Source organism: Emydura macquarii, unplaced genomic scaffold (assembly GCF_026122565.2).
Source record: "Emydura macquarii macquarii isolate MOO-44397 ecotype Brisbane River unplaced genomic scaffold, CSIRO-AGI_Emac_v2 contig_2897, whole genome shotgun sequence".
Taxonomy (NCBI): Eukaryota; Metazoa; Chordata; order Testudines; family Chelidae; genus Emydura; species Emydura macquarii.
In genome coordinates this window covers 35,893,189-35,918,818 of record NW_027133034.1, presented here as the reverse complement: position 1 = coordinate 35,918,818, position 25,630 = coordinate 35,893,189, and the positions used below count along the sequence as shown (strand labels likewise).

At 39.4% G+C, this 25,630-nt stretch overlaps 1 protein-coding gene across 3 annotated transcripts; it reads right to left on the bottom strand.

The window, feature by feature from the left end:
- On the bottom strand, positions 1 to 23,767 carry LOC137166648 (endoplasmic reticulum aminopeptidase 1-like). Of its 3 annotated transcripts, XM_067568468.1 has the most exons (19): positions 23,599 to 23,767; positions 21,811 to 22,392; positions 21,016 to 21,154; positions 19,525 to 19,659; positions 18,473 to 18,593; positions 16,853 to 17,007; positions 15,986 to 16,099; positions 14,645 to 14,776; positions 13,906 to 14,037; positions 13,669 to 13,752; positions 12,953 to 13,110; positions 12,375 to 12,454; positions 11,657 to 11,840; positions 9,643 to 9,799; positions 7,538 to 7,722; positions 6,412 to 6,573; positions 5,381 to 5,521; positions 5,177 to 5,258; positions 1 to 3,431 (listed from the first exon to the last, which is right to left on the bottom strand). In XM_067568468.1, exons 2-19 carry the CDS (start codon positions 22,353 to 22,355, stop codon positions 3,288 to 3,290), a joined length of 2,850 nt encoding a protein of 949 aa, XP_067424569.1. In that variant the 5' UTR covers positions 22,356 to 22,392; positions 23,599 to 23,767; the 3' UTR covers positions 1 to 3,287. The 3 variants fall into 3 exon arrangements, with proteins under 3 accessions (XP_067424569.1, XP_067424568.1, XP_067424570.1); XM_067568467.1 differs by lacking the exon at positions 23,599 to 23,767 and having other exon boundaries at positions 21,811 to 22,493; XM_067568469.1 differs by lacking the exons at positions 1 to 3,431; positions 5,177 to 5,258; positions 5,381 to 5,521; positions 6,412 to 6,573; positions 23,599 to 23,767 and adding an exon at positions 6,606 to 7,197 and having other exon boundaries at positions 21,811 to 22,493.
- Between the last annotated feature and the right edge of the window lie 1,863 nt (positions 23,768 to 25,630).

The window sequence follows — 25,630 nt, the reverse complement described above, 5'->3', positions numbered from 1 at the left end:
CCAGTCCAGAGGGACCTAGACTGTGAGTACAAATGCCTGCAGCTGCAAAACTGCACTGACAAAAATTGGGGCTCGGTTAAGGCTTTGAAAATTTGGTGCAACTTTTTTCAAACAGTCATATGACATATTTAGGAGATTGAAGATTCATTCAATTTTTATAATACTAAGAACCTGCGTATTTAGTAACTGTTTTGAGACGGATTTTTACAAAGGTTTCACTATGGTTTTGTTTGCTTCCCAGAAGGTAAGCAAGTGCATAGATCCCAGGGAGCTGTTTAACCGTCTGAATTTTACTTTACAAGCTAATTAAAGAGGTCATGCTAGTTCTAGTGTGTAAATAGCACGCAGCATCTAATCTACAGAGACTTAACAGTGTGTGTCGTTTCTCATAGTGCTGGAGGATCTCGACTGCACTTATACCCTCTAGTGTTCAAAGATAAGTTGGATTACATTTGTGTTGGTCACATGCAACAGTCAGAACTAACACTTCTTAAAGGAATGATGGTTAACATGCCCTAACGTGTTAGTCTTTGCATCTCTCTTAATTTCCTTTCTGGGGTCAATTACTCTGAGAATAATTGGTCTAGTCATATTAGAGAAAACAAACTATTTTTTTCTATTTATTTTTAGTTCAGAATTTCAAGCTACCTCCATGACATTTAGAGAGAGAACAGCAGTTTAACGTGTTTACAAATGCAAAATAGCAAGAGAAACAAAATTCAATTGACATATGCAGATTTGTGTTTTAAACAGTTGCCAAACATATTTCCTGGTATGGTTATAAAATCAATGTTATAAATATTTACTGCAATAATTCTATGGGTGTCTGTTCTTCCCCTGGTTCAGAATTCCCATTAGTATGAGTTTAGTAATAGTGACCAAAGGTGAGGGTATTCCTGACAGTTAATAAAGGACACCATAATCAGCAGGAAAGCAGCCTTTCCTTCAGGCTTCCAATAATGCTTTCACTTCCATCTGAAGAATGCAAAGCCCTTTACATACATTAATTACATATGCATCGCCACTTTGATGAAATAGGTAAGCAGTAGTATCCCAGTTTTACAGGTAGGAAGCTAAGGCACTAACAAAAGATTGCAAGCAACCTAGAAATCACACTTCTGTCTGAAGTTTCTGATACTTCCCACTCCTCCTTACTACAACTGACAGAGCGGAGGAAAAGCTGCTGTTTTCGCTTTCAGATTATGTATTTGTCATTATTTTGTGTACAGTTATTTCTCCATTTCCTCTCATACTGTAAGAAAGACACGCAACAGAAAAGAACTTGACAAAGATCATACAAACTTCTTCTGAAAGAACCAAACGTAACCTAGATCTCATGTTTTATGCATCTATCTTTCCTCATTGTCTTAGGTTTGTAATAGGAGAACAGGCCCCATTATAATAAAAATGAATAATATTTAGTAGTTGCTTTTTAAACTAAACTAGCTAATCTTCTGAAAAGGACATTTATTTTTTAAAAGTGCATTTCCGTTAGGTGAAAGAGATCATTAACAGCAAAAACTGAAAACATCCTGACCCTATCAAAAAAGTTACTAATTATAATGACCTAAAAAAACCGGTTACTAACCTTCTGTAACTGTTGTTCTGTGAGATACGTTCCTCAGGTCCATTCCAAGTAGGGGTGTGTGCGCCGCATATACAGTCACCAGAAGGATTTTCCCCAGTGGTATCCGTACGGTCGTCTCTGGTGCCTCCTGCAGTTGTACCCTCATGGCGCTGTATATAGGGCCCTGCTGACCCCCTGCCTTTTCAGTTCCTTCTTGCTGGCTGACTCTGACAGAGCGGTAGCAGGTGGGTCTTGGAATGAACATGAGCAACACATCTCAAAAAACAACAGTTACAGAAGGTTAGTAACCATTTTTGCTTCTTGGAGTGCTCGCTCGTTGTGATTCCAAGTAGGTGACTCCCAAGCTGGTCCATTGGAGGAGAGGTTGGATTTCGAGCTGTGGTGGTGGGGTAGCGCTTTAAGTCCTCCATGATGTCACATAGGGACAGGAAACGAGATTCTGGGAGGAATGCCCTGGCCTGAACAGAGTCTAACACGGCCCCAATGAATTCTATCCTCTGAGTGGGCATGGGAGTCTACTTCTGCTCATTGACCAAGAGCCCCAACTGTCGAACACTTGACTTTTTCAGGTTCACATCTGCCTCCACCTGTGCCCTGGTGCATCCCTTGACTAGCCAGTCATCGAGGTAAGGATAGTCTTTTACCTTCTGCTTCCTCAGGAACATGGTGACTTCTGCCATACACTTGGTGAATATGTGAGGAGCTGCAGATAGGCCAAAAGAAGCGCTCGAAGAATATTAAGTCATTTTAAACTTTGAGATTCAGATCTATTATTCTAATGTAATTCTATATTAAGGACTATAAAATGTAATATAGAGGCGAGTAATTTACTTTCCGCAGTCAGTGAAATAAAGCATAGTAAAAAATTGCTCTCATGATGCAATATCCATATTATTATAAAAAGAGGAGGTATGGGGAAAAATAAGTTAGTTACTCAACTGCAGTTCTTCGTATCACTTCTACTTTTGAGATGTATTTATCTTAATTATAGTTGCAATATATACTCTAATATTGTACACCTTGATACAAGATTAAATTCCTCATGTTTTATATAAATGATTTTTGATGGACTGACTGCAGATTCACAAAATACAGGTAAAAAGTAGGTGCTAAGAAATCATCTCCCCATTAATAATTTTAATATCTCTCCGTGTTAAACTAGCATGCCTATAAATATTCCAGTGCTGGGCTACCCTGAGCAGAAATTGCTAGCCGTACCTAGTTTTTGGCAAGGAGATACAAACTTCTCTGCCACCTTGTATATAGAGAGTTCCATTTATAGTTCAGCTGTCTACTTGCCCATTTTCTGTCATGTCACGATAGATTTTTTCCTCACAATTTTCACAATATTTTCCTCAAAATAGAATAGTAAAATTCATTTTTTTAGAATTCAAGTATTCACGTTTTAGAATTCAACCCCCCCAATTTATACAGGCCATCGTGAACAATTTTTATTGCTTTAAAATTGTGGATGAGGGTTTATTATTGGACTAAAGGTGTGCATATAGAGCTCCATCTTGCTCCTATTGAAATCCAATACCCAATTTCATATGAAGGAACAGAATGGGGCCCATATCATCACCTCTAAGTAAATCTCACTCAAAAACAATTAAAAAAAAAAAGCTTTAGATTATTTGGAATTTTCACTGTTTTGTAATTTACATTCAAATATTCAAAGCCAGATGTAATAAAACATCTTTTACATGTTATTTTGTAACCATATTTTGATTTTTTCTAAATTTATGTCCATCCATCGTATATTTTCTTCGATGGTTTCTACAGCTTGTTGGACACAGCGGAGCTGTGAACCTTTTTCCTCCAGAGAACTGAAGAATTCTTTCACCTATAAAATAAAAATTAGATTAAACGGGTGATGCATGATTAAGAGGCAGTGAAGTCTAGTAACTAGTGCACAAGTTTAGTGGTTTCCATTATGACTTACAGCAAGTCTCTTAAGCACTGTGATTGTCTACATGAGAACAGTTTTCGAAAAAAACTTCACACCATTGGTAAAACCAGTACTCTGTCACCCTGAGGCCCCTAATGTTGACAAAGCAGTCAAGACAATGGCAGCCATTCGTTTTAATACCATCTCAATTAAACCAGCTCAGAGCAGCTGCAACAGTGGATCATTTTTAGAAACTTTCCCTAGTGGCCTGTGCCTTAGTTTAATCATCTGTACTTACGGCCTTAACACCCCAACCTATAGAAAAGGGGTCAACAGGAGGCTAGGGGCGCAGCATGGACGCCCCTGTGGTAGCTCTGTGCCCTGGTGCTCCCTATGTCATACTCCCACTACAGTAAGAGCTTTATTGTCAGACCTTCAGCCAATGACCAGCTCCCCGATAGTGTTTTAAGGGAGGGTCCCAACCACAGAGGGACTGTGAGGAGATAAGATTGTCTGTGGTACAAGTTAATATTAATGATAGACAAATGCTACCAGAGATCACTATAATGCCTTCCTTATTGTTGAGATGTGAGACTTCATTCTCTGCAGAGTACTACAGCGGTAAACAAGTCATTTTGTCATTTATTAAATATATGCATGTTTGTTTGAAAACATGACCTCTGCTTGATCCTACAGTAAAATCATATTGAAGGCTGTGTGTCATCTGAGCAAGCAAGACCTACATTCTGCAGCAAGTTCCCTGGATTCTGTAGCATTTTAGTGTGGAAGCTCCATCTGATTTAAAACGGAGGCTTTTAATTATGATTAAAACAAACAATACAATCAGTACAGAAACTATGTCCACCTTTGGCACATGCCAAAGCATTTTGTATTGACCTGCACAGCTGCAGCAGAGAAGTTGCTGGGGTAAGATAGAGATTTTGGCAGCTGTGCACAAGGTCTATGTGGCTTTTGATACTTGTGGAGGAATGGGATGCAGTTTAAAATTATGGAATCAGCAGATGAAACTAGGGCTGCATCCCACTTCCATATGTAGGAGAGCTATCTGTGCTTGTTGTATAGGTTGCAGAGCACCTAGAGATTGATCACTGTATATCTCTTCCCCCATCTAGGAAGGCTTGTCATTTCCTTACCACTTCTATCAAGTTTAACCTGGCCAATTTTATTTATACACTCTACTATGGTTCTCATCTTAATATCTCAGTCCCTCATAAGCATTAATAAGTTCAGTATCTTCACAGCATCCCTGTGAGATGGGGAAATCCTGTTGCCATTTTTCAGATGAAAACCTGAGGCCCAGAGGCATTAAGTGATTTACTCAAGGACATACAAGAACTCTGTGTCAGAGTAGGCAACAGATACTTGACCCTCATCCCAGTTCAATGTTACAACAACAGGGCCATTCTTCCCCTTGCTGTTGGCACATACATACTATACTTAAGAGTCATCAAACCCACAACTTGTATAGCACCTGCCAGGGGAGCTACAGGTACTACTTCAATGTTTACTAACTTTCAATATTTATACAATCCTTAGGCTTTATCTTCATTAAACCACTTCTGCATATACAACAGACTTCGGGGTTTCCAAAGGAGCCTAATGAAGTTAATCATCCAACTCCCTTGGGCAGCTCTGAAAACCCCAGCCAGAGTGCATAATCTGAAAGTAAGACACTTTACCTCTGCAAGCTGTTTCCTTGTAGAATATTGATTTGTCACACCAGTTACTATGTGCGCTATAGAACGTGAGCCAAGTTCAAACCTAGCAAAAAACCCAAAAACCAATTAAAGATTTATGAAATGGATGATTTCATTTAAAACAGAGAAAGAGATGTCAAATATAGCTAGCATAAGGGTCTGAGTAAAACAATCTATGCAACTTACTTTTGCACAAGTTTATTCCAGTTTTCCTTCACAAATTTCCATGCCAGATGATAGCCCGATGGGTTTTTACCAACAATCACAATGATATGTGGAAGATCCTGAGTTTTTACTACATCACCCAGCAAACTTTGATCCATTATCCTAAAGTGGAAGGAAATGGGAAAGGTAACTAGACTGTTAGGGAGAGATGACAGAGGGGTTACTTTGTTAAAACTGCACTTCTTAACACCCTGGTTAATCACCATAACCATCTTACTTTCAATTTTACTTTAAGATACAATTTGCTTTAGCAAAAGCCTTTTGAGCTACTTTCATCAACTTTAAGATACAATTTGCTTTAGCAAAAGCCTTTTGAGCTACTTTCATCACCCTAGTCCCATGAAGTTCATAATGAAAGTTAAGATTATCTCCATTTCAGGAAATCTAGAATAAAATTAACAGAATGCTTTGAACTTTAAAAGCACCTTTCATCCAGGGTCTCGACATTAATGTGAACCATAGTTGTCCTGAGAGACTAAATATCATCTTCTTTTTGCAGATGGGAAAACTGAGGCACTATCCATAAAAGTTTCTTGAGTGCCTCTTGGTAGTATCAAAACACAGTTAAATGACCTGCCCCATACCACAATGCAAATCAGTGGCAGAAATGGTAGCAGCAAGATTTCTAAATGTTCCTTTCCTCCCAGGATGCAAAAAAAGAGAGAGCATGTATCTTCTGTGGCTGGAGCTCTCTCAAAACAGTGATGGAAAACATTATTAAGAGTCAATCCCCCCCTTGTATGCATAAGAAATATATAGGGCACAGTGCAACTACAGTAACTTTACATGCAAAAGATAAATGTGGATGTGCACCAGCCTCTGGTGTTGTTTAAACTGCAAATTCCCCTTCTGTTAAAAGGCATTTTATAAAACTGTGCATTGAAGATGCTGCAAGAGTGCTCATTGCTGTAGTTTTACATCTCACCTAAGTTTGGTTCCTCCCTCTCCACTCCCAAACAAACACTTCCTTCATAAAACAGTAAATTACTCACCACTGAAGTTTTTCTTTATGTCTGCTAATACTGAGAGCAACTTCCATCTGATTTCTCTCAGTGTTGAACCAAGGCAGCCTGTATTTACTAAAAAGGAAGTCCCAACCTTCAATTGTCTGGGCTCCAACAGCATATACTGCAGTTTTAACATCACTGGGCAAACTGCAACAAATTGGACATCAAGTTACGCTCTGCTTCATATTTTCTCATTCACCACTCCATTATACCACTTTTACACCAGGGAATCATTCTGGTGTAACAAAAGGATAAATTAGGCCTTCTATCATTCTGTTCCTATTAGGGATTCCTAAGGCTTGCCAGAGGAGGAGTTTGCTTGCAATCCATTGGAGAAGTATCCTGATATTTACTGTTAGTACCGCTCAGTAGGCCACACATGATCCTTTGAACCTAGAAGACCTGGGTTCAAGCCTCATTCTAGAGCAGATCCTGTTTTGCCAAGGAAGAGTTTTATTAAGAGTCCTTCAGAGATATTTTAAGTAGTGGTTCATGTTACCTACGTAAGAGTTACAAATCCCATGTCACTTTCTTAAAGAAGTGTCGTGGTCAACATGCCCTCCCAAAGACAGCCGGCAAAATATTTTTTTTAATTGGTATTGTTTCATTAGTTGGGTGTTTTTTACATTGAGAAATATCAGGAATGTTGGTTTTGCTAGATGACCTGCAGGTGGTATCGCAGCATATTTATTCTGAACTCTGAAAGAGTGGCGGAACTGAATCTTTAAGAGAGATGGCTTGTATCCAAAATGTTAGTGAGTAGTAAGTGACCTGAAAGTACAGTGTAAAATAAAACACTTCAGACCCTTTCCCCATCATAACAAAGCAAAACAAAGGGGCATAACTCTAATTTCTATTTTCCCTTTCCTCTTCAGTAAATCAGGTTCCAAAATACAAGATGGTGTATGAGCTATTACTGAGTACACAACAGCTGTCAAGTCCAGAGGGACTTGGGAGGCTAGAGTCTGAGAGATAAGAAAGGACTAAAAAAGGTTAATATTTGGGTCCCTGAAAGTAATATTTTATTACTAGACCAGTTTACCAATACTAAATCAAAAGAGAAAACATTAATTCAACCTTCACCGCTATTACATTTACTATGAAAACAGACCGTAAAGTTCCATTGGATTCTTTCCACTTCATAAAATATTCTTCTGCTTTGTCCACGCATGGCTGGTACTTGCGCATACACGCAAACATGAGGAGGGAACCGCGAAGCATTCTTTCAGACACCGATCCCTCATCATTCCAGGACTGTTTGTCAATTAGGTCTTTAAACAGATTGACTATGTACCCCTAAAACAATTTAATAATAAAAAAGATTCTATTTAATACTCAAGTACATTTACAGGCTCTTCAAATGCATTACTACTACTATTGTTGGCACTGGTAATTTAAATCAACATCTAAACCACTTATCTTTGGTTAAATCCTCCAATAAATCTTGAAACCCATGTCACTTTTAAAATATTTTCATTTTACAAATTTTACAAACATTTAGCTAAAACGAACTTCTTAGCTGTTCACCAATCAGGTTTTTGTGCCATACCAAACCTTAGTTATTTTAATGCATCAGTTTGAAATATAATGGGATGACAAGTAGTTTCAGTGTTCATCTACTTCACGAACTATGACCCTGATCCTACAAGCAGATCCACATGGATGGACACCTGTACCCATACAGCCACCATTCAATTGTTCTCTCTCTGTACGTGCAGGGAGGTGGCTGGCAGCCCCCCATACAAAATCAGCCCAAATATAGCAGGTATCTCCATGTATGCAAAGGTCCACCCATGTGAATCTGATTGCAGGATTGGGGCTACATTCCATAGGACCTTAGTGCATTCAAGTCAGTGCTTTGTGTAAAATGAGTGGGCCAAATCCATCCCTGGTGTAACTCCCGTACAGATAGTGAATGCGGGCGTGAATTTGGTTCAGTAAAGTTAAATATTGGAACAAGCAAAATAGAAAGAAATCACCTCCTTCCTAACTAATATAATCGTATTTGTTAGAGCATCACCTCTAATGTATAATTATAATACCAAACAATAGTTCAAACTACTGCATCTCAACATTCTGAAAGGAATTGCTCTGAATGCTCTACCTATCTCCTTTTCTCTAGGACTATACTTAGAGAAAACAGTAAGGTTATTAACACCCCAATTTTTTGTAAAGATTTCTTGTTTATTTTACAATCTTATTTCTAATTTCACAGCCCTTGCCTTCACGGCTGAATTGAAAGCAGTGTCTGGAAGTACTAATCTGACAACACATGGAGCAGAGTAGCAGGAGAGACAGGACAGTCTTGTAGTTAAGGTTGGGATACTATAGATCTGGACTCTGCTTGTGCCTCAGTTCCCCATCTGTAAAATAGGGATAATACTTCCCTCTCTTACTGGGGTGCTATGAGGATAAAGGCACTAAAATGTGTGAGGAGCTCAGATATTGCTGTGTTGGGGCCATATTAGTCTTTAGAGATACAGCAGAGGCAGCAGTGTTTGGTAGGAGACCTGTTGCCACTGGGAGGATCACTGGACTTGGACTGACAACGTATTCGCCTGCCAGCTACATGCCTATACAGAGAAAGGGAGAATTGACTGGTGGCTGCTCCAAAAGAGATACAATTGCCACGACCTGGTTACATTCCTGACAGCTGCAGGCTTTTCTGAACTGCCAGGATACTGGGACAACAGAAAAGCATGCAGTCACCAGGGAAAGGAATTGACTCCTGGCAGTAGTCCTACTCCAGGGATTCTCAGGCTGACATTCAAAGGCTCATCTTCTCTTTCCAACCTTTTTGTCTGTTTACCTGCCGTTGACATTTCATTTTGTCAAGTGTGCCCCCTCTGCTCTGCCTTATTGTCCCTGCAAAAATAAGCCCTTTCTCCTCCTGTGAGAGGGAGAAAGCAGTAAGAACTGATGGGGCTCCCAGGATAACCTCGGGTAGAACACTCCTGCCAGGTCACAACTCTACATATCACCATGACAGCAACTTCCCCACCTGCTCCCTGCCTTCAGCCAGGAAATGAATACAGAAACAGAGGCTGTAAGGAAAAAATATGACTGAAAAATAAATAGTTTAAATTTTTTTTTTTTTTAATTTAAACCCATTCCACTTTACTGGCTTATTACCAACAGCTGTATTTTTAAAAGGTATGCGTACAGGGTATAACCGCTATTTTAGTGTTAGCCAGTTTTAGGTGCTTTCCATCTTACCTTTAACTGATTTTCTACATCATCCATGTCTCTTTTCTCCATGAGCTTGTACATAGGAATCAGTTCATTCAGACCTTGGAATACAGGCATAATTTGGGATTCATGTTTCAGATACAAAGATAAATCAAGAGCTTTAGAAATTGATAGTTTTCCAATACTAAGAGAGAGAGAAAGAGAGAGAGAGAGAATGAGCAATTTATAAATAAAATTAAATGACCTAATTTCCACTTTATTTCTTTAGAATCCTGAGATTATCATCACACAAGTATAAAAGCCTAGAAACAAACTCCTGAAAGTCAAATGTGGCTGACAAACCACATAAGACATTAAACGTTCCGGTGTCGGATACAGCAGGAGGCGAAGATTAACTTGAATTAATGCGTTATAAGGGAAGATCTAAGAAATCAGTCCCAGATCTATCTGCAAGCCTGGAAGAGTTGGCAGGTGTTTGGGGTTTTTGTTTGTCTGTCTGTTTTGCAGTGGTGATGGTAGTATGGTTGCAGTCCCTTGGAGGACAGTACAGCATGAACTAGGTGAGGGGGGGTTATGTTCCACCACCCACCCATTTTCCTTCCCAAACATCAGCAGCAATGAGAAGAGAGGATAGGGATTATCCACTTTCACCTTCTCCCTCCACACATTCGATCATTGGGAGGAAGGGAGGGAGCTTTTTAGCTGTGCTACAGACAGGGCCCAAGCATAATTTTTTCAGGCACAGCACAAATTTGTAACATGGGTCCCCTCCCACACACATACCACAATCCCTCATCCCGTACATACAATCTCATGAGCCATGAAAATTTTTTTTCCTCATGGTAATGGAGGTTGCAGCCCAGGCCGGGCCTCCCAGGGCTGCCGGGCCTCCCAGGGCCGCCCGGCCTGGGTAAAGTGTACCCTTTCCCACCCCCACCTGTGGGGGCCTTGGCTACAGAACAGGAATTGGGGCTAGAAGTGCCGGTGATCTTTAGTGTTGCAATAGGAGCGCACTGCCAGTGAAAACTCCCCTTTCATAAGCTTAAATAAAGGTCAAGTTTTAGTAGACTCCACCTCTGGGAGATGCCTACATATATCCAAGATAAAGGCAGGACTATGAAAGCAACGTCAGAGGCTCAAAAGTGGAGCTAAGGGAACTCACAGGTAAGGGCTAGAGACATATTCTATACCTGGACAGACTTGCAGCCTCCTTAGAAAATACTGTAACTGTGAAAAGGGTTAAAAGAAGATACATGAATATGTACCTATGTACTATTGTGTGTTAACGCACTGTTAGCACCAGTAGAAAGCCCCTTGCAAGGTACAATTTCTGACTGTTTGATGTGCTGCCTGGAACAGTTCTTTCAGGTTCCTAAGTGTGTGGCATATTTGTGTCCTCAGACTTTCTACTGTTTGTTGAGGTTACTTTAGGGGTGAATTGAGGTAAAGTAGCATGACATCAAACGCAGCTTAGTTATCACTTTTGGAGAAATATTTGGAGTTTGCAAAAGAGGGTAAAACAGCCTACAAATGCTTTTGAAATCCTTGCATTGCCATGCCCAAGACCTGACCTGCAACAGGTAATGGTTCAGTATCTAAGTAGTGTTCACACACAGGTTGCTCCAGAGTGCAAACTAAGCGGAAGTGATGGGATTGTGAAAAATGAACCACCGCCCAGAAGGGACTGATTTAAGACACCAGATCTTAGGTTTAATTGAAAACCTTGTTCTAACCCTCATTTTCAAAAGGCAGCAGATCAGTGCTGCTGAAATGCATTGACTTACATAGTATCACAGACCATGTTTTGATCAAAATAGTTACATTCTCGGGGTCAGTGTATGTTCTCAGTTACATGACTCCCCTAAAGTCAATGGAGACATTCCAGATTTGCATTGCTGTAAACAAGATTAGAATCTGACCCCCACTCTGTTAAAAGGATTTAATAACAACAAATTATACAAGAGTAAATGCTTCCTTCTTTAGTGACACACAACCTGAATTGTATCAGTTGCCTTTTAAAGACTCCTACAGTGTACCTTACCTCACAAGCTGGAATACATTGTTAATGAGACTCGCTCTGTCATTGCTGCTAATTGCTGTATGGTTTTCTTTTAAAAGGCTAATCAGTGCATCCCATCCACCATCCTCATAGTGAACAATGTAATAACCATTCATTCCCACATTGAATTTTATCCATTCCACCTCTTCTGGGAGGATGAGGATGTCTGCAAACAAAATAAATTATAACTCCATTCTCTCTTATTGATTCACACATTATCTGATGATAAGATGACAATGTAATGGATGAAGAGGTCAGCACTTGCACAGTCCATTTCATACATTAAATCTGAACAAAAATAATCCTGGTACAATAGTTAACACTGGTCTTGGTCTTTGTTTGGTGATTAAAAGGAAGAGATATCATAGCTTCTGAATACATTGAGAGAGATAGCTCAGTAATGTCTTTATAGGAGTGTCAAAGTGTCCACTACAAAACCCAGTTTTGTCAATGGGTTATAATTCAGCTGTTTTACATCTTATCTATCAAAATCTGGCATTCTCTTGTCCTCCTGAAATATTCTTTTTTAAAAGGTTTATTGGAATCTAATGAGATCTGTGATAACAAAAATAAAAAGGTAAAACCCTTGTACTTCCAGTTTCATCCTCCCCCACAAAAAAGCGGTAGAGCTAAAATGGCTAAATTGTGCAAGTGCTGTAGTTAGTCCTTCAAAAGGACTAATCACTTTAAAGGAAGTTACCTGTTTTAGTTGTCAACAAAAATCTTTGCACGGTGTCAGATTTACTAGTAATGTATGTTAATGGAACATGCCACAAGTACCTATTGAAAAGTAAAAATGGTTATTTTAGTGACAGAATATTTAACTGCAATAGCTACTCTAGAGAAGGTCAGCCCTATCTTTGAGTAGTGAGTTACACTGCTATGTTTGGGACAAAGTCAGGCGTGACAGACTCTGGAACACTTCTTGGGAGTATGTGGAGGTGACATTCCTGGTGTAGGAAGACTTATGCAGACATGATTAGTCTCATGGCTGAGATAAAACCTGGTCTTCTTTTTGCTATAATATTCTGTTCCAATCTCAATTTAAAAGAAAATTACCCCAAGAAGCTCAGATGTAAGACAATTTTTTTCTATGGACTAGTTATTATGGACCTCACTTATAGCTTCTTAACACTATACCAGTTTTCAAATAAACAATGCCAAAATAAAATTTTTGTTCCTTTACGAACAATACATTACAGAATAAACTGTTACCAGTGGACCAGTCTAGTTTGCATAGACTGTCATGGAGAGTGTCACTTGCTCATTTTCTATTACCCTGTTGATGAAGAAGAATCTGATCCCTTCATATAGTGCTCTTGCTGCAGATGGACATCCCTTCCTTTTACAGTGACAGTAACTAGTGGAAAACCCTTTTGTAATGTCCAAGTGTTCATCATTGTCTTCACATCAAGAAACTTTCCCCTGGTCCAGTGCTGATTTATATAAGGCAAAAACAAAATACACAAGAACAGAGTGAGGATGAATTATACTGGCAAGAAAGCAGAGATGAGTGAGTGGCAACTTCACAAGAGCTAACAACAGTTGATGATAGAAAAAACAAGTTTACAGGACCTACATATAGTGAAATTTGGATTGGAGCAACGGATATCGTTGTGGCTCCTTCATCTTATGGTGTACAGAATAACCTTTTGATGGTCGTGATTAATACCAGTAACAGCCACATAAGTACACCAATCATTATTGGACTCTTTAGGGCACAGATTTTTGTTCCATCCCAGGTTTTTGTTCAAGCAAGCACATACTCCAGTGAGCAAAATCCAGGGAAAATTTTCAACAGTAATATAAATCCAGACTTCCAGCAGTATCCAATAAACTTATATTCTTACAAGTATGGTTCTGAAGCACAATAGGTTCACGTTCTCAGGAGGGGAGTAAACTAATTTTAAAGTGATTAAAACTGAAGAATTAAATGTTAGTGTACAGGAACATAACAGACATAACTAGCAATAAACAGGAAAATAGAAGCTTACTGAACTTGAAGATGTTTGTTCATTTCTGATGCAAAATCCATCACCTTGTAGTTGGCTTTCATGGGTGTCACCCACAGGACAAATCTGAAAAAATTAAATATTATTTCCCTTTAATTTCACAATTCTGAATAATTAATGTAGCTCAGAATAATTATTCTGTTCAGCAATATATTAGGTTGGATGGTGATTATTCACAGGGATTACTTGGGTACAAAAAAACTCCCAAGAAATACTTGCATGTGTCAGACTATTCCATAGATCTTCATTTTTTGTATTCCGATAGCTGTACTTCTGCAGGTATTGTACAAGGCCAGCTTTAAAAACATCTGCATTCAAGTAATCCCTTAACATATTCAGAATACAAGCTCCCTGCAAAGGAAATGACAAAAACTTTACAAAACTAACCTTTAGATTAGAAAATACAAAGTCTGATATATTTAATTTTTTTTTAAAATAAGTATTATTGTTTTTATAATAAGCAGTTAATTCTAAATTCATGGTGCTTTCTAATTTAAGCATCACCTGGCATAACCTTATGTACTACTATAGTACTTTGGTTTTCACTACCATTGTTTTCAAAGGTAGCTTTGGGTAAGCAAGTCTATTATTAGAATTATGGTAATACCTAGAGATCTTAGCTCAGATTGGAACCACATTGTACAATCACACAGCAAGAGACAACACCTACCCTGAGGAGTTTAAAATCTAAAAAACAAGAAAAATGAAGGGATTATTATGATGTTCATTTTATAGATGAGGAATTTAGCCCACAATTCAGTGTCTGCCTAAGAGAATTTCATGAGTGAAATAGCAGGAATCACACAAGTCATGAATGAGGTATGTTTACAGTAATGGCAGAGATGCCATCTATCTTCACAGAGTGAAAACCAGATGGTCACACCCAATGTCTAGTTATAAACAAATTTAATGAACACCAAATTCACTGAAACAAAAGTTTAAGGGTTATATAATTTACCTTTTCATAGGAAACATCATCAAACATTTCTTGAATCTGAGCTGGATCTTCCACAGGAGTAGACACAGGATGTGAGGAATTTAATGCATCCACCTCCATGGCATCAAAACACTTGCCTAAAAAAAAATCTTCCTAAAAGGGGGAAAAAAATATTTTTTTTACTCTAGGACTACTGAATGCAAATGTAACAGTAAACCAGACTGAAGATGACAATATCTGCACTACAATTATGTTTTAGATTTCTTCCATGTGACTTTCAGACTATACAAAGAAAACAAAAGCATCTTCTTTTTATTCCATCACTTGCAATAGATAAAGAATCACATAAATATAAAATAATAAAGGGCCAATTTATTAATAATGTTCTACACTAACTTTAAAACCCTACCTAACAGGACTTCAAATAGGTTAAAAAAATTGCTACAATAACTCCAAAATGGCATTTCATTCATTTTTGAAGCATGGAGACAGTGGATATTTTTCATAAAACTGCATTATTTTAAAACAAAGTACATCTCATTTAAAGATTGCAATCAATCCATTATAAAGTTACTACAACATGCAAAATGCTGCACAGCTTATGAACATAAATGGACACCAGGGAAACAATCCATGTGAGTAAAACTGCATCAATGGAGCCTAAACTAACACCCAGGAAAGTCAATGGAAAGACTCTCATTGATTTCACTGAGTTTTGGATCAGGTCCACAAGTTGCTGTAGGAATAGGCCCGAAGTAGTGATGTCTGGGGAAATGAGAATGTGTAATCATCTCCACTCAGACATTCTAAAAGAGTAATGAGTCTTTCTAAGATGCAACACATAGGCGTGGTCCACACTACAGACTTATGTCAGTATAACTATGTCACTCAGGAGTGCGGAAAATCCATACGCATGAGCAACGCAGTTATACAGACCTAACACCCAGTATAGACAGTGCTATGTCAATGAGAAGCCTTCTCTCATCGACATACCTACTGCCTCTCGGGGAAGAAGCTTTCCCATCGGCATAGATAGCGTCTTTCCTAAGCGCTACAGAGGTGCAGCTGTGCCACTGCAGTGCTGTATGTGTAGACAAACTCACCTTCATTGCAATCAGTATAATCTGGAATCAGTTTTGGAGTATTTCTATTTACACAAAGTTATAATTTCTTTATAATCCTTCAAAAATGATTAACCCAATTACTCATTTTTTTTTTTAAAACAAACAACAAAAATTGGCTCATAAGGCAAATCTGTGTGCTGCCCAATAGGCTTACCATTGCAACTCCTCAATAAATTACCTCCAGCCATTTTAAATTATAGTTTAAAATAAATAAAAAAGCAAAGTAATTAATACTTACAACTTTTAGATCTGGATGAGTAATACTGACTGACACATACTCCATAAATTTTGCAAATCCTTCATTTAGCCAAAGATCATTCCACCATTCCATGGTAACTAGGTTTCCAAACCACTGAAAGAAAAAAATTGCTCATAAAAAAAGTACCATCAGTGTTGTCATAAATTGACTAGTTAATTTACTCACTAATTTTATGCAGCCCTAGGAGAGAGAAGTTTGGGAGTTCATGGGGCAGTGTGAAAGATCCTTGCATGAGTTTACCACCCACTCCACCCGTCAGCTCTATAATTTGCTCCTGCGATGTGGGTCCTCATGTCCACCTATAGGCTTAAGAAGCATCCAAATCAGCAGGCCCAGTAGGCATTTTGTTTACACTCCTTGTACTGCTGTGTACAGGGTCACTGTATTTTATTAGTTTTCTCATTCTTTGTTCATTTTGTCACTCCCAACTGAGGAGAAAGATGAGTTGAACGCAATATAATGGTCTATGACAAATGGACTTTAACCTCATTTACAGCTCCCTTATCAAACATGGCTCCAATATAAAACAATATTAAAATGTTTCCAAGCAATTATACTTTAACTCCCACAAGTTTCATTATGAGTAATACAATTAAAATACTCCAGAGAAAATAAAGATTCAATCATGTTAGCCCAATAAATAATATAAAATCAGGTTACAGAATTCAGAACTTTTTAGTCTCAAAAGCCAGTTTACTTCGAAGTTTCTAATGAGTCTAGTAAAAACTTGTTTTCAATGTATACATTTTTCTCAAAATATCTAGGATGACTTGATATTGTACTGCATTGCCAATAAAACCAAACCAACAAACATCTAGATCCCATCTACCTCCCCCTAATCATTACCTGGTGAGCCAGCTCATGAGCTATTATCATAGTAATCCAAAGTTTATCCGATGCTGAGGACTTTTCAGGGTCATATAGCAAAGCAGATTCCCTGTATGTGGTCAGTCCCCAGTTTTCCATAGCTCCAGACTGAAAATCAGGAATAGCTGCTAGATCTAAAAATAAATAATATCTCACTTATCTGCTCTCTCTCTCTCATCCTCACCCATTTAACATAATATCAAACACTTTTTTATTAAAATAAAGAAAAATAGTTTTCATTAGTTTCAGTAATTCATGTGCAGATTTTATATGTTTTGAAGTTATATGAAGTATCAGGCAAAAGTTAAACTATTCATTTGAAAGACTATGAGCCCAATTCTGGCTAGCACAACACAAGATGCATGTCACAAAATCCTTGGCAAGTAATGATAGCACAGGGCAGAAACTGGCTAAATTTATTCTGGCCTTTCTATTGTGCAAGAGAGAGAAGGAGCTACCCTAAGCAGGAAACTAGGTATTTGTAAACAGTTTTTTGTTAATTGTTTTCTTTACCTGATACCAGGTGGGAAAAACTCCCATCAATTTAAATGAAAAAGATAGGCCAATGCTGAGCTCTTTGAAAATCTTACTCTGGGTATGGAATTATTAATGCTTACATTTTAGAGAATAAATATTTCATCAATTTTTCTACAATTTAAATTCTTTTTTAAACATAAAACCATTTTTTCAACAAAGCAAGGCACTCAAGGATGGGTGTTGTGTGGACATGTAGCTATTGCGGAGGTGGTTGGAGTGCTTGGCCCTGGATCTCATATCTAAAGATGAACCTGAAGTGTGACGCTATGAGAGCATGGCTGTCACCCACTCATGTTTCACTCTTTAGTCGAAATTCAGCCAGGTATGGAGAGACTATGCAAGGTCCTCCATATAACATTAGCTCCACTGTAAAGATGTGACTTAAGCAGAGCAGTGGCAAAGTGGGGAAGGGGCTCTGCAATCCCTACTTGTCACAGAGGGATCTCAGCAGCCACATCCATATAGACCAGCTTGGAGAGTGATAGTAGGGACAAGTCAGGAGGAGGGCCATAGGATCTAAGGTCACATGAGCCAGTGGCTTTATTCCTTGATCAAGTGCCACAGACAAGGTAGTGGCATCTCATTGGCTAAAGTAATGGTTGCAAAGATAGGGGCTGCATTATGGTCCCACACCATGGCCCAGATGAGAGGTTGGTTTAACCACCATAAAGCCAGAGATTACTAAAAAAACTCAAATGGCAGAAAAGTTTTCAGGTAGTATTTTTCCATACATTCATTTTCTCTACCTCATATATCAATCAACAGTGCTAACAAGGAAGCACCTTGCAGTATGTTACATTATAAACGTGTTCATATTTTCACAGACTTTGTGATATCATGGAAACATACAGGGCCAAATGGTCCTTCCCCCATCCACCCACCCACCCCAAAATGAACGCCCAAGTCCACGCAAGACAATTCTGGACAAGTCAGGCAACACTGATGAACATGGTCTCCCTCTGTTGCAAACTTGACCCTGTCTTACAAACTATTACGTGATTTGTGTTCTATTAAACTCAACTTAATAAGGCATTTAAATAGAATAAATGATAAAACACTTGCCTTGCTTGGGTAAGGGATATGGAATGCTGAAGTAATTCTCATAGAAATCTAAAAGTTTCACTGCTGCATCCAAGGCATAATCAGCTTGGTTGATCTTGTCTGGTACAGTATAAACAGATACCTAAAATACAGAAGCGTGGAAAGTTTCTGAATACTAATGTAAGAAGTTTATAGAATAGAAACTGATTTGTTCTCTGCCTTGTTTATTTTAATTATCAAAAAACATGACAGCAATTAGATGTGTGATCTGACATTTCCTGTCTCAGAGGTATCCTAAAATTTGTAAGAAAAGCATCAAAGCCAGGATTGTGTTTTTAATTCTGGATATAGATTCAGTCCCTCTTTTTTATTCACCAAACTGGTACAATTGCAGTATATGTTTCCCCACTTTCTCCAACCAAACTCAACCCTATTTTGAAGGGATCAGAGATGAGAGGATATAGACAGATGAGAGAGTAGTTAATTTTCCATTCAACTGCGTCCTGCTGGCAAAGGTGCCATTTGTGACATGCACTCTTGTCCACTAGAAATTGGACTGAATTGACGCCATCAAAACTCCTTGTACACTTCAGGCAGGGCAGTATCAGAATAAGTGATCTCATAGGTGAAAGATTCTGTATTGCATTAGCAATACCCTTCGCCCCCAGAACCATTCTCCCCCATGGAAGGACTTCTACAGTTTATATTTCCTACAGATTTGCAGGAGAGAGTTATTGATCTGCCACTTTTATGGAATTAATTCCAATTCCACCCAAAGATAACTGGATTTAATTTGCAGTATTTTACACACAGCTTACTGTATAAATACACATAAATATAAAAAGAAAGCACACATCTTAACACTAACACATTTTGAAAGTAAAACTACTAAAAATCATAATTCAAATAGTCCATCTAATTACAAACCCATTCTTCCTTCCTTTGCAATCTCATAGCAGTTACAGACATGTAAATCAAATTAACTAATTAACCGAGACCTTTAGAATTAAACCATTTGCAATTTTTATTGTTCCTATCACAAAGCAAGATTGTAGAAAATGAGACAGATTTACCTTAATTCCACTGGTGGTCATCTTGCTGACTGATTTAAAGTCCGAAACAATAAAGGCCACTAGATAAGTGCTCATCTTTACACTAACATCAAAATGGTCTTCAACAAGACCATCAGCAACATTCACAGATTTCACCTAAAATTAGAGCACAACTTTTGTCGCACAATAATTCTATGAATTGAAACAACATTCATAACAGAAAGTTTGTGGGGCTTTTTAAAATTCATCAATAATATTTAAAGGGTCACTGAACAATACAAAACAAAAAGAAAATCCACACTGAACATTTTTAACCTTCTCCTCTTATATGTAAAACTGAATGAAATGAGAGAAATAAAATTATTTCTCAATTTTTTTTTCAGTTTTGCTTTGTACATTTGACAGCACCTTGCTGTCTGTTGCACAATCAGTCACTTTGTCCTGTGAGTGCATGAAAGAATCAAACAGGGAAGAACAAAACTATTTGAAGAGACACTGTCAACTCAACATTTTTTAAAACTGACATTCAGAATTTCTAATTTCTGAAAGAGAACCCTCTATATAATATGTTCTTTAAAAAATCATTTAAAATATGGTTTTACTGTTCCCTTGTTTGTGTTTATAAGGGTCTCTTCAGCAACCATGAAATTGACAAAGCAGAGGAAACAGTGAAACCTACTAGACAGGAAGTGCTATTTCATGCACAGGTAAACAAACCAAAAAGATTTTTTTCTTGCTAATGACTTTCAGTTGTAGGAATATTACTTGTAACTATAATAAACATAACATTTTCAAACAAATGTGATTTTTCAAGTTGACTCTCTCTCTTTAACAAAAGGGGGCAGGATGTGAAAGTAAAAGCAACCTATAACAGATGCTCAGGGGTACATTTCAGTACAAAGATTTAGTTGCCTGACTCCCTGCACAGTTAATAGAGGTCACACTGCATCTTGCTATTTATTCCTTCCTCCAAACTCCCTGGAAGGTTCATTTTTAAAGTTTAGAGCACTGGTTCTCAACCTGCAGCCCAATCAGCCCACAGCCGTGACCCATATGACATCCTCAGGGCCATTCAGGTAGTATATATATTGTGTGAATATAGCCCACATAACGCATGGAGAGCTGTATATGGCCCACAATGATAAATAAGTTGAGAACCACTGGGTTAGATGGTCCAAGTTTTATATACAAAATACAGAATTATGAGTTAGATCCTACAAGGTGCTGAATGCCCCCAATTTCCATGGCCTCCCATGGGAGCAACAATGCTCAGCATCTCACAGGACTGGCCCCTAAATGTGTATTTTAAAACAGCCAACAATGAGGAGATAATGCATTTTTCCCTTTTTAAAACAGTGTCAGAACTACTAAAAATAACAGTACACATATGAGCATCAAGGTAAAACTCAGTTTAACATTAAAGTTAATTGCTATTGCTTGGATATTCTGCTCTGCTTTAACTTTTTCTTAAACTAAACAATCCTAAATTGTAACATAAAAAAATCCACATACTATTGGCATATTTGATAGTGCAAGGTGCTTTGGTTCTCTCCTAATCTTAATGGAAAATCTGGCTTTGAAGGATGGTTCATCAAGACATGGGAAAGCCATGCGAGCAGCTGTTGGCTCAAACTGTGTTGACGCAAGTACTCTGTAATTAAGCAAAGTGAAATAAAAAAAAATCTTACATCTTAAACATGCCCTATACATTGCAGTACCAATACAGAATGTCCACCTCTATGGTGCAAGACAAAAAGAATAATCTGATACTCACTTTCTAACTAGGTACTTATATGACCCCCATTTCAGTCGTATCTGAACTTGCAGTACCCCTTTATCAGGCCAGGAAGTACTATTACCCCCATTTTACAAACAAGAAACTGAGGCACGAGATTAAGTGACTTGCCCAAGGCCACACAGAAAGTCTGTGGAAGAGCTGAGAATTGAACATGGGTCTCCTGAGTCCCAAAATAGCACCCTAACCAGCAGACCATCCTTCCTTACATTAAAACTTCCAGTGGCATCAATGGAAGTTTGGGTGCATTAAGGACCACAGAATTTGGTTCATAATGACAGAATCTGATTCCTTTCCAAAAGGACTGAGAGTCCCAACAAGTTACTTATTTGAATATAAATATGATTCAGTACAAATTCAATTCTCTAAGATAGCACGCGTCTTAGTGAAAAAAGCAGAGGCTCAAAAAGAGAAAACAGAAACTAAATGAGATTAAAATCTAAAAGCAGTAATTCAGCACTATTATATCTAAAAAGTCAAGTGTAGCCCACCCCTCAGTAACAGATGATTACCTCACTTCTCCTTCCTGGGTTCTATAGGTGCTTTTATAAAAGCCATGGAAACTTTCCGACAGATTTGCAGAATATTCAATGTTAATGGTGTAGTTTTGTCCAACATGCAATGGTTCAGCTGCCAGGAGAGCAATCTGCTCAAATGGTGGGTATTTCAAAACCATCACTTCTTTTTCAGTGTGACTATTTCCCACTTTCCTTTGGATGGTAGCCCTGGAAATCTGCAGGTGTTTGCTGTGCAGGATGACTGAACTAGTTTGTTGTTTTACTGTAATCTCTATTCTGGCAAATCCAGTAAAAATCAGAGTGGTAAGATTAGGATGGAGGAGAAGATCATAATGCACTGGGATGACATGCTTGGGAAGCCTCATTTTATCCCAAGGAAATGGTTTGCTTCCACTGCCAGACACTACATCAGCAGTCTCCCTGTTCTGGCTATTGTGGTCATTAGTCACAGAAACTGCACTATTTAAAACACCTATCATCATCATCATCATCAGAGAGGATTTATCTGCAAATGGCAGAGTAGAGAATGAGGCTGCCATTCTTGCCTTGCTTACGTTGATTTCCAGATATGATAATCTAAAAAAGAAATATTTGCAAAACACAGTTAGTATTAAACATTTTTCTTTGTGGTAAATGTCATGGACATCACCCATGAGTACTGCCTATGATCTACAAAAAATAAGACCCTCATGCTGCAAAAATCCATACCGGCAAACCCTTGACCTGTGGTGAAGCCCAAATGATTTCTGACATGGGTCCAACAGCAGGATCAGGCCTAAATTATTTTCACATTCTGTCACCATCTGTGTCTATTTCCTTTAACAAGGAGATTTATACTTTTCTTGCCATAATTTTTCAGTTCCTCTTAATTTAAAATACCTTTCAAGGCAAATCTTTCAGGCTGTCAGTAATTTGGTATCTTTAAAGCAATGATATATTTATCAGTTATAAATAACTAGAAACAAAGTTTAATTACAATAGTATTTACTGGGAGAGAATATAAACACAGAAAACCACAAAACTTTATACAAAAAAAAAAAGTAACAACAGAAAATGCAATTCTTATCCCTCAAAGGAGCAAACAGAAGAGGATGAAGATCCTGACAGAAAAGAGATCAGTAATTTGGTAATGTAGCACACTCATGCCAAGCAGTTTCCTCTGAAGTTTTAAACTGTAGCTGAAAAATATTGATGTCCTGCATGAATATTTGTGAGGCCATTCATGGCAGGGGGCCGAAATCTACGTAGCTTCTTTTCAGGGGATGGTGCCGGAGCAACGTTGTGTGGGTTTTAAGGTAGGGCCGGGAGGGTGCAGTGTTGTGAGGCAGGTGATGCTGGGGGCGCTCAGGTGAGTGGCTGGGGCACTCTTGGGCAGTGGGGGTGTAATGCGGCTGGGGGCTCGGGTGGCAGGGGCGATGGGGAGTTGGCGCGGAGGTGCAGCGCCGAGGTACTGGTGGGGGCGGGGTTGGCAGGGGGCGCGAGGCGCTCAGCGGGGAGCGCTGCAGACTCGGAGCGCGGCCGGGCCGGTCCCACCGCGACGCTGGCCCGGCTGCGGCCCGGGTTTGGCGGTGAAATGCGGCTCAGCCAACCCCCGCCCCGCTGCCACAGAGGGAGGCCGGGCCGAGCCAGGATTCCCACAGCGGGGCCCGGCCGGGCCGCGTCTCTTCCCTCCCCACCCCCCGGGAGGCGGAGCGGCTCCGCGCTGGGCCCCGAGCCCGGTCCCTGAGCCGCCCGGCTTGACCAGCTCCGCGAAGACCGGGGCCGGGGAAGCGGCGCCGCTACCTGCTGCCAGGCCTGGCGCGATGGAGTTGCCGCCGCCGCCTGCTTTGCCCGCGCCTTTGAGAGTGAAAGCGAAAGCGGAGCCGCCTGGGCCCTTCTAGCTCCCGGCTCTCTCCGGGGCCCCCCCATATCCTCCGCCCCTCCGACCTTGAAGCAGGAAGAAGGCCTGGGCGACCCTACAATAACATAGTCCCCTGCCCCCGACAAACAGCCGCAGCCGATCCTGCGGGGTGCTGAGCCCCGAGTGGCTGCAGCACCCACCGGTGCCGAGTGAGTCCGATGTTGGCTCCCAGCCCCTGTAACGGTGGGGGTGAGAGTCAAACGCTGACCCGCAATGCTCAGAGCATTCAGGCTGTGGTGGCCATGGCATGGGCCACCTTAGGAAGTGTGACACTGGACACACTACCAGTTGTGTCCAGTGCACCTTAACTGATTGTGATTATTGAACCCTAGGGTGGGAGCCTATTGTTAACCACATCCAGCTAGAGAGACTGGCCGTGGCTTGGCTTGGCTAGGTGCAATGTCCCCTTTCAAACAGTGTTAGCCAGTAATGTATATTTTAACACATGGCTATACATACCATTTTGTCAAGGTAAAATTAGGGAAACTTCATGGAGCAGTCATGTTAAAAATATACAAAATCACGGTATGGTTGTGATGGGGAGCTGAACAACCCCCCCACCCCCCAATGCAGAGAGCTAAAGCCCAAGGCCCGCAGCAAGGGGTTGAAGCTGAAGAAGTCACGGAGATCTGTTAAAGTCACCGAATTGTGACCTCTATGACCAAATCATATCCTTATGCATGACCTATTTTCCTAGAGTAGCCAAGGCCCCTGAGTTCTTTGGGGCAAGGGACACTCTTTTGTAACACTGAGAAACAATTTTGGTTTTGTAAAAGTAAGAATGTTTGGAGGCTATAAAACTAAGATGTAATTATAACAGCATGCATCATTTGTACCTACTATTCCACCCATTCCCCTCACTTTTTTGTTCAGCAACTTAAAGATTCCAAAAGTGCAACCCACAGAGAGCTGAGAAATATTATATGGTCTTTCTGCAGTAGAATAGACTGTCCCTCAGCCTTACCCCGAGCTTCCTTGATTCCTGGGAGCAGAGACAAGAACAGAAGGGCCTAATTCTCCCTCTTCTTTCCATGAGCAAATGGCCAGAGCCAGAGCAGAGCTGGCCAAGCATGACTTGTTTCCTTTCCTTTCACTACCCACACACCTCAGCAAGTTGGAGCAAGTGAGGAATTGTGACTGAAACATGACTAGGAACAAAACACTTGTTCTTTGACTACATTTTAATTTACAGTCGTGTGAGTTAATGCATGTTCAAACTTGATTAGCCATTGAAATGTTCCCTGAATCAGAATTTTTTCCTGGTTCTCCTTCTGGGACGCTGCAGGTATGTGCTGTCTCTTACTCAGGTCTGAGCAGTCAGGCCCAATCCAGCCCTTTACCTCAGACAGCCCAAAGCTAACGATTCTAACAATGCCAAACCCCAAAGTGTGCTCTCTACAACTTTGTGAAGCCTTCACCCTTGTCTAAATGAGAAAGTTATACCAATGTAACCAAATCAGTTTTAGAAACATTTTATTTAAACAGATGCAACCCACATGTGTGGATGCTTATTTTAAATTTTTAATCTTAATTTTAGAATACTTTATATCAACATAACATAAAAAGGCAAAGAACCAAGTTATTAATAAATAGTTTTTTAAATAAAAAAAAATTGTATATAATTTTTTTTTCCGTAGGCCCTGGAAGTTTCGTAGGCCCTGGGCACTGTGCCTATTGTGCCTAATGGATAATACGGCCTTGCCTATTTATAAACTAGGTGGGGAGTGGGTGTTCATAAAATGAAACATCTCAAAATTACAGTAGATATAGTGCATAGATTGTAGCATGGTGCATGGCATTGCTGTCTTGTTTTTCAAACCACTGTAAAGGAGATTCTAATGCAGGCGAGGCGTCAGACTGTGAAGGGATGTTGACTTGTTTTTCATCAGTATAACTTATGTGATTTGTTGTTTG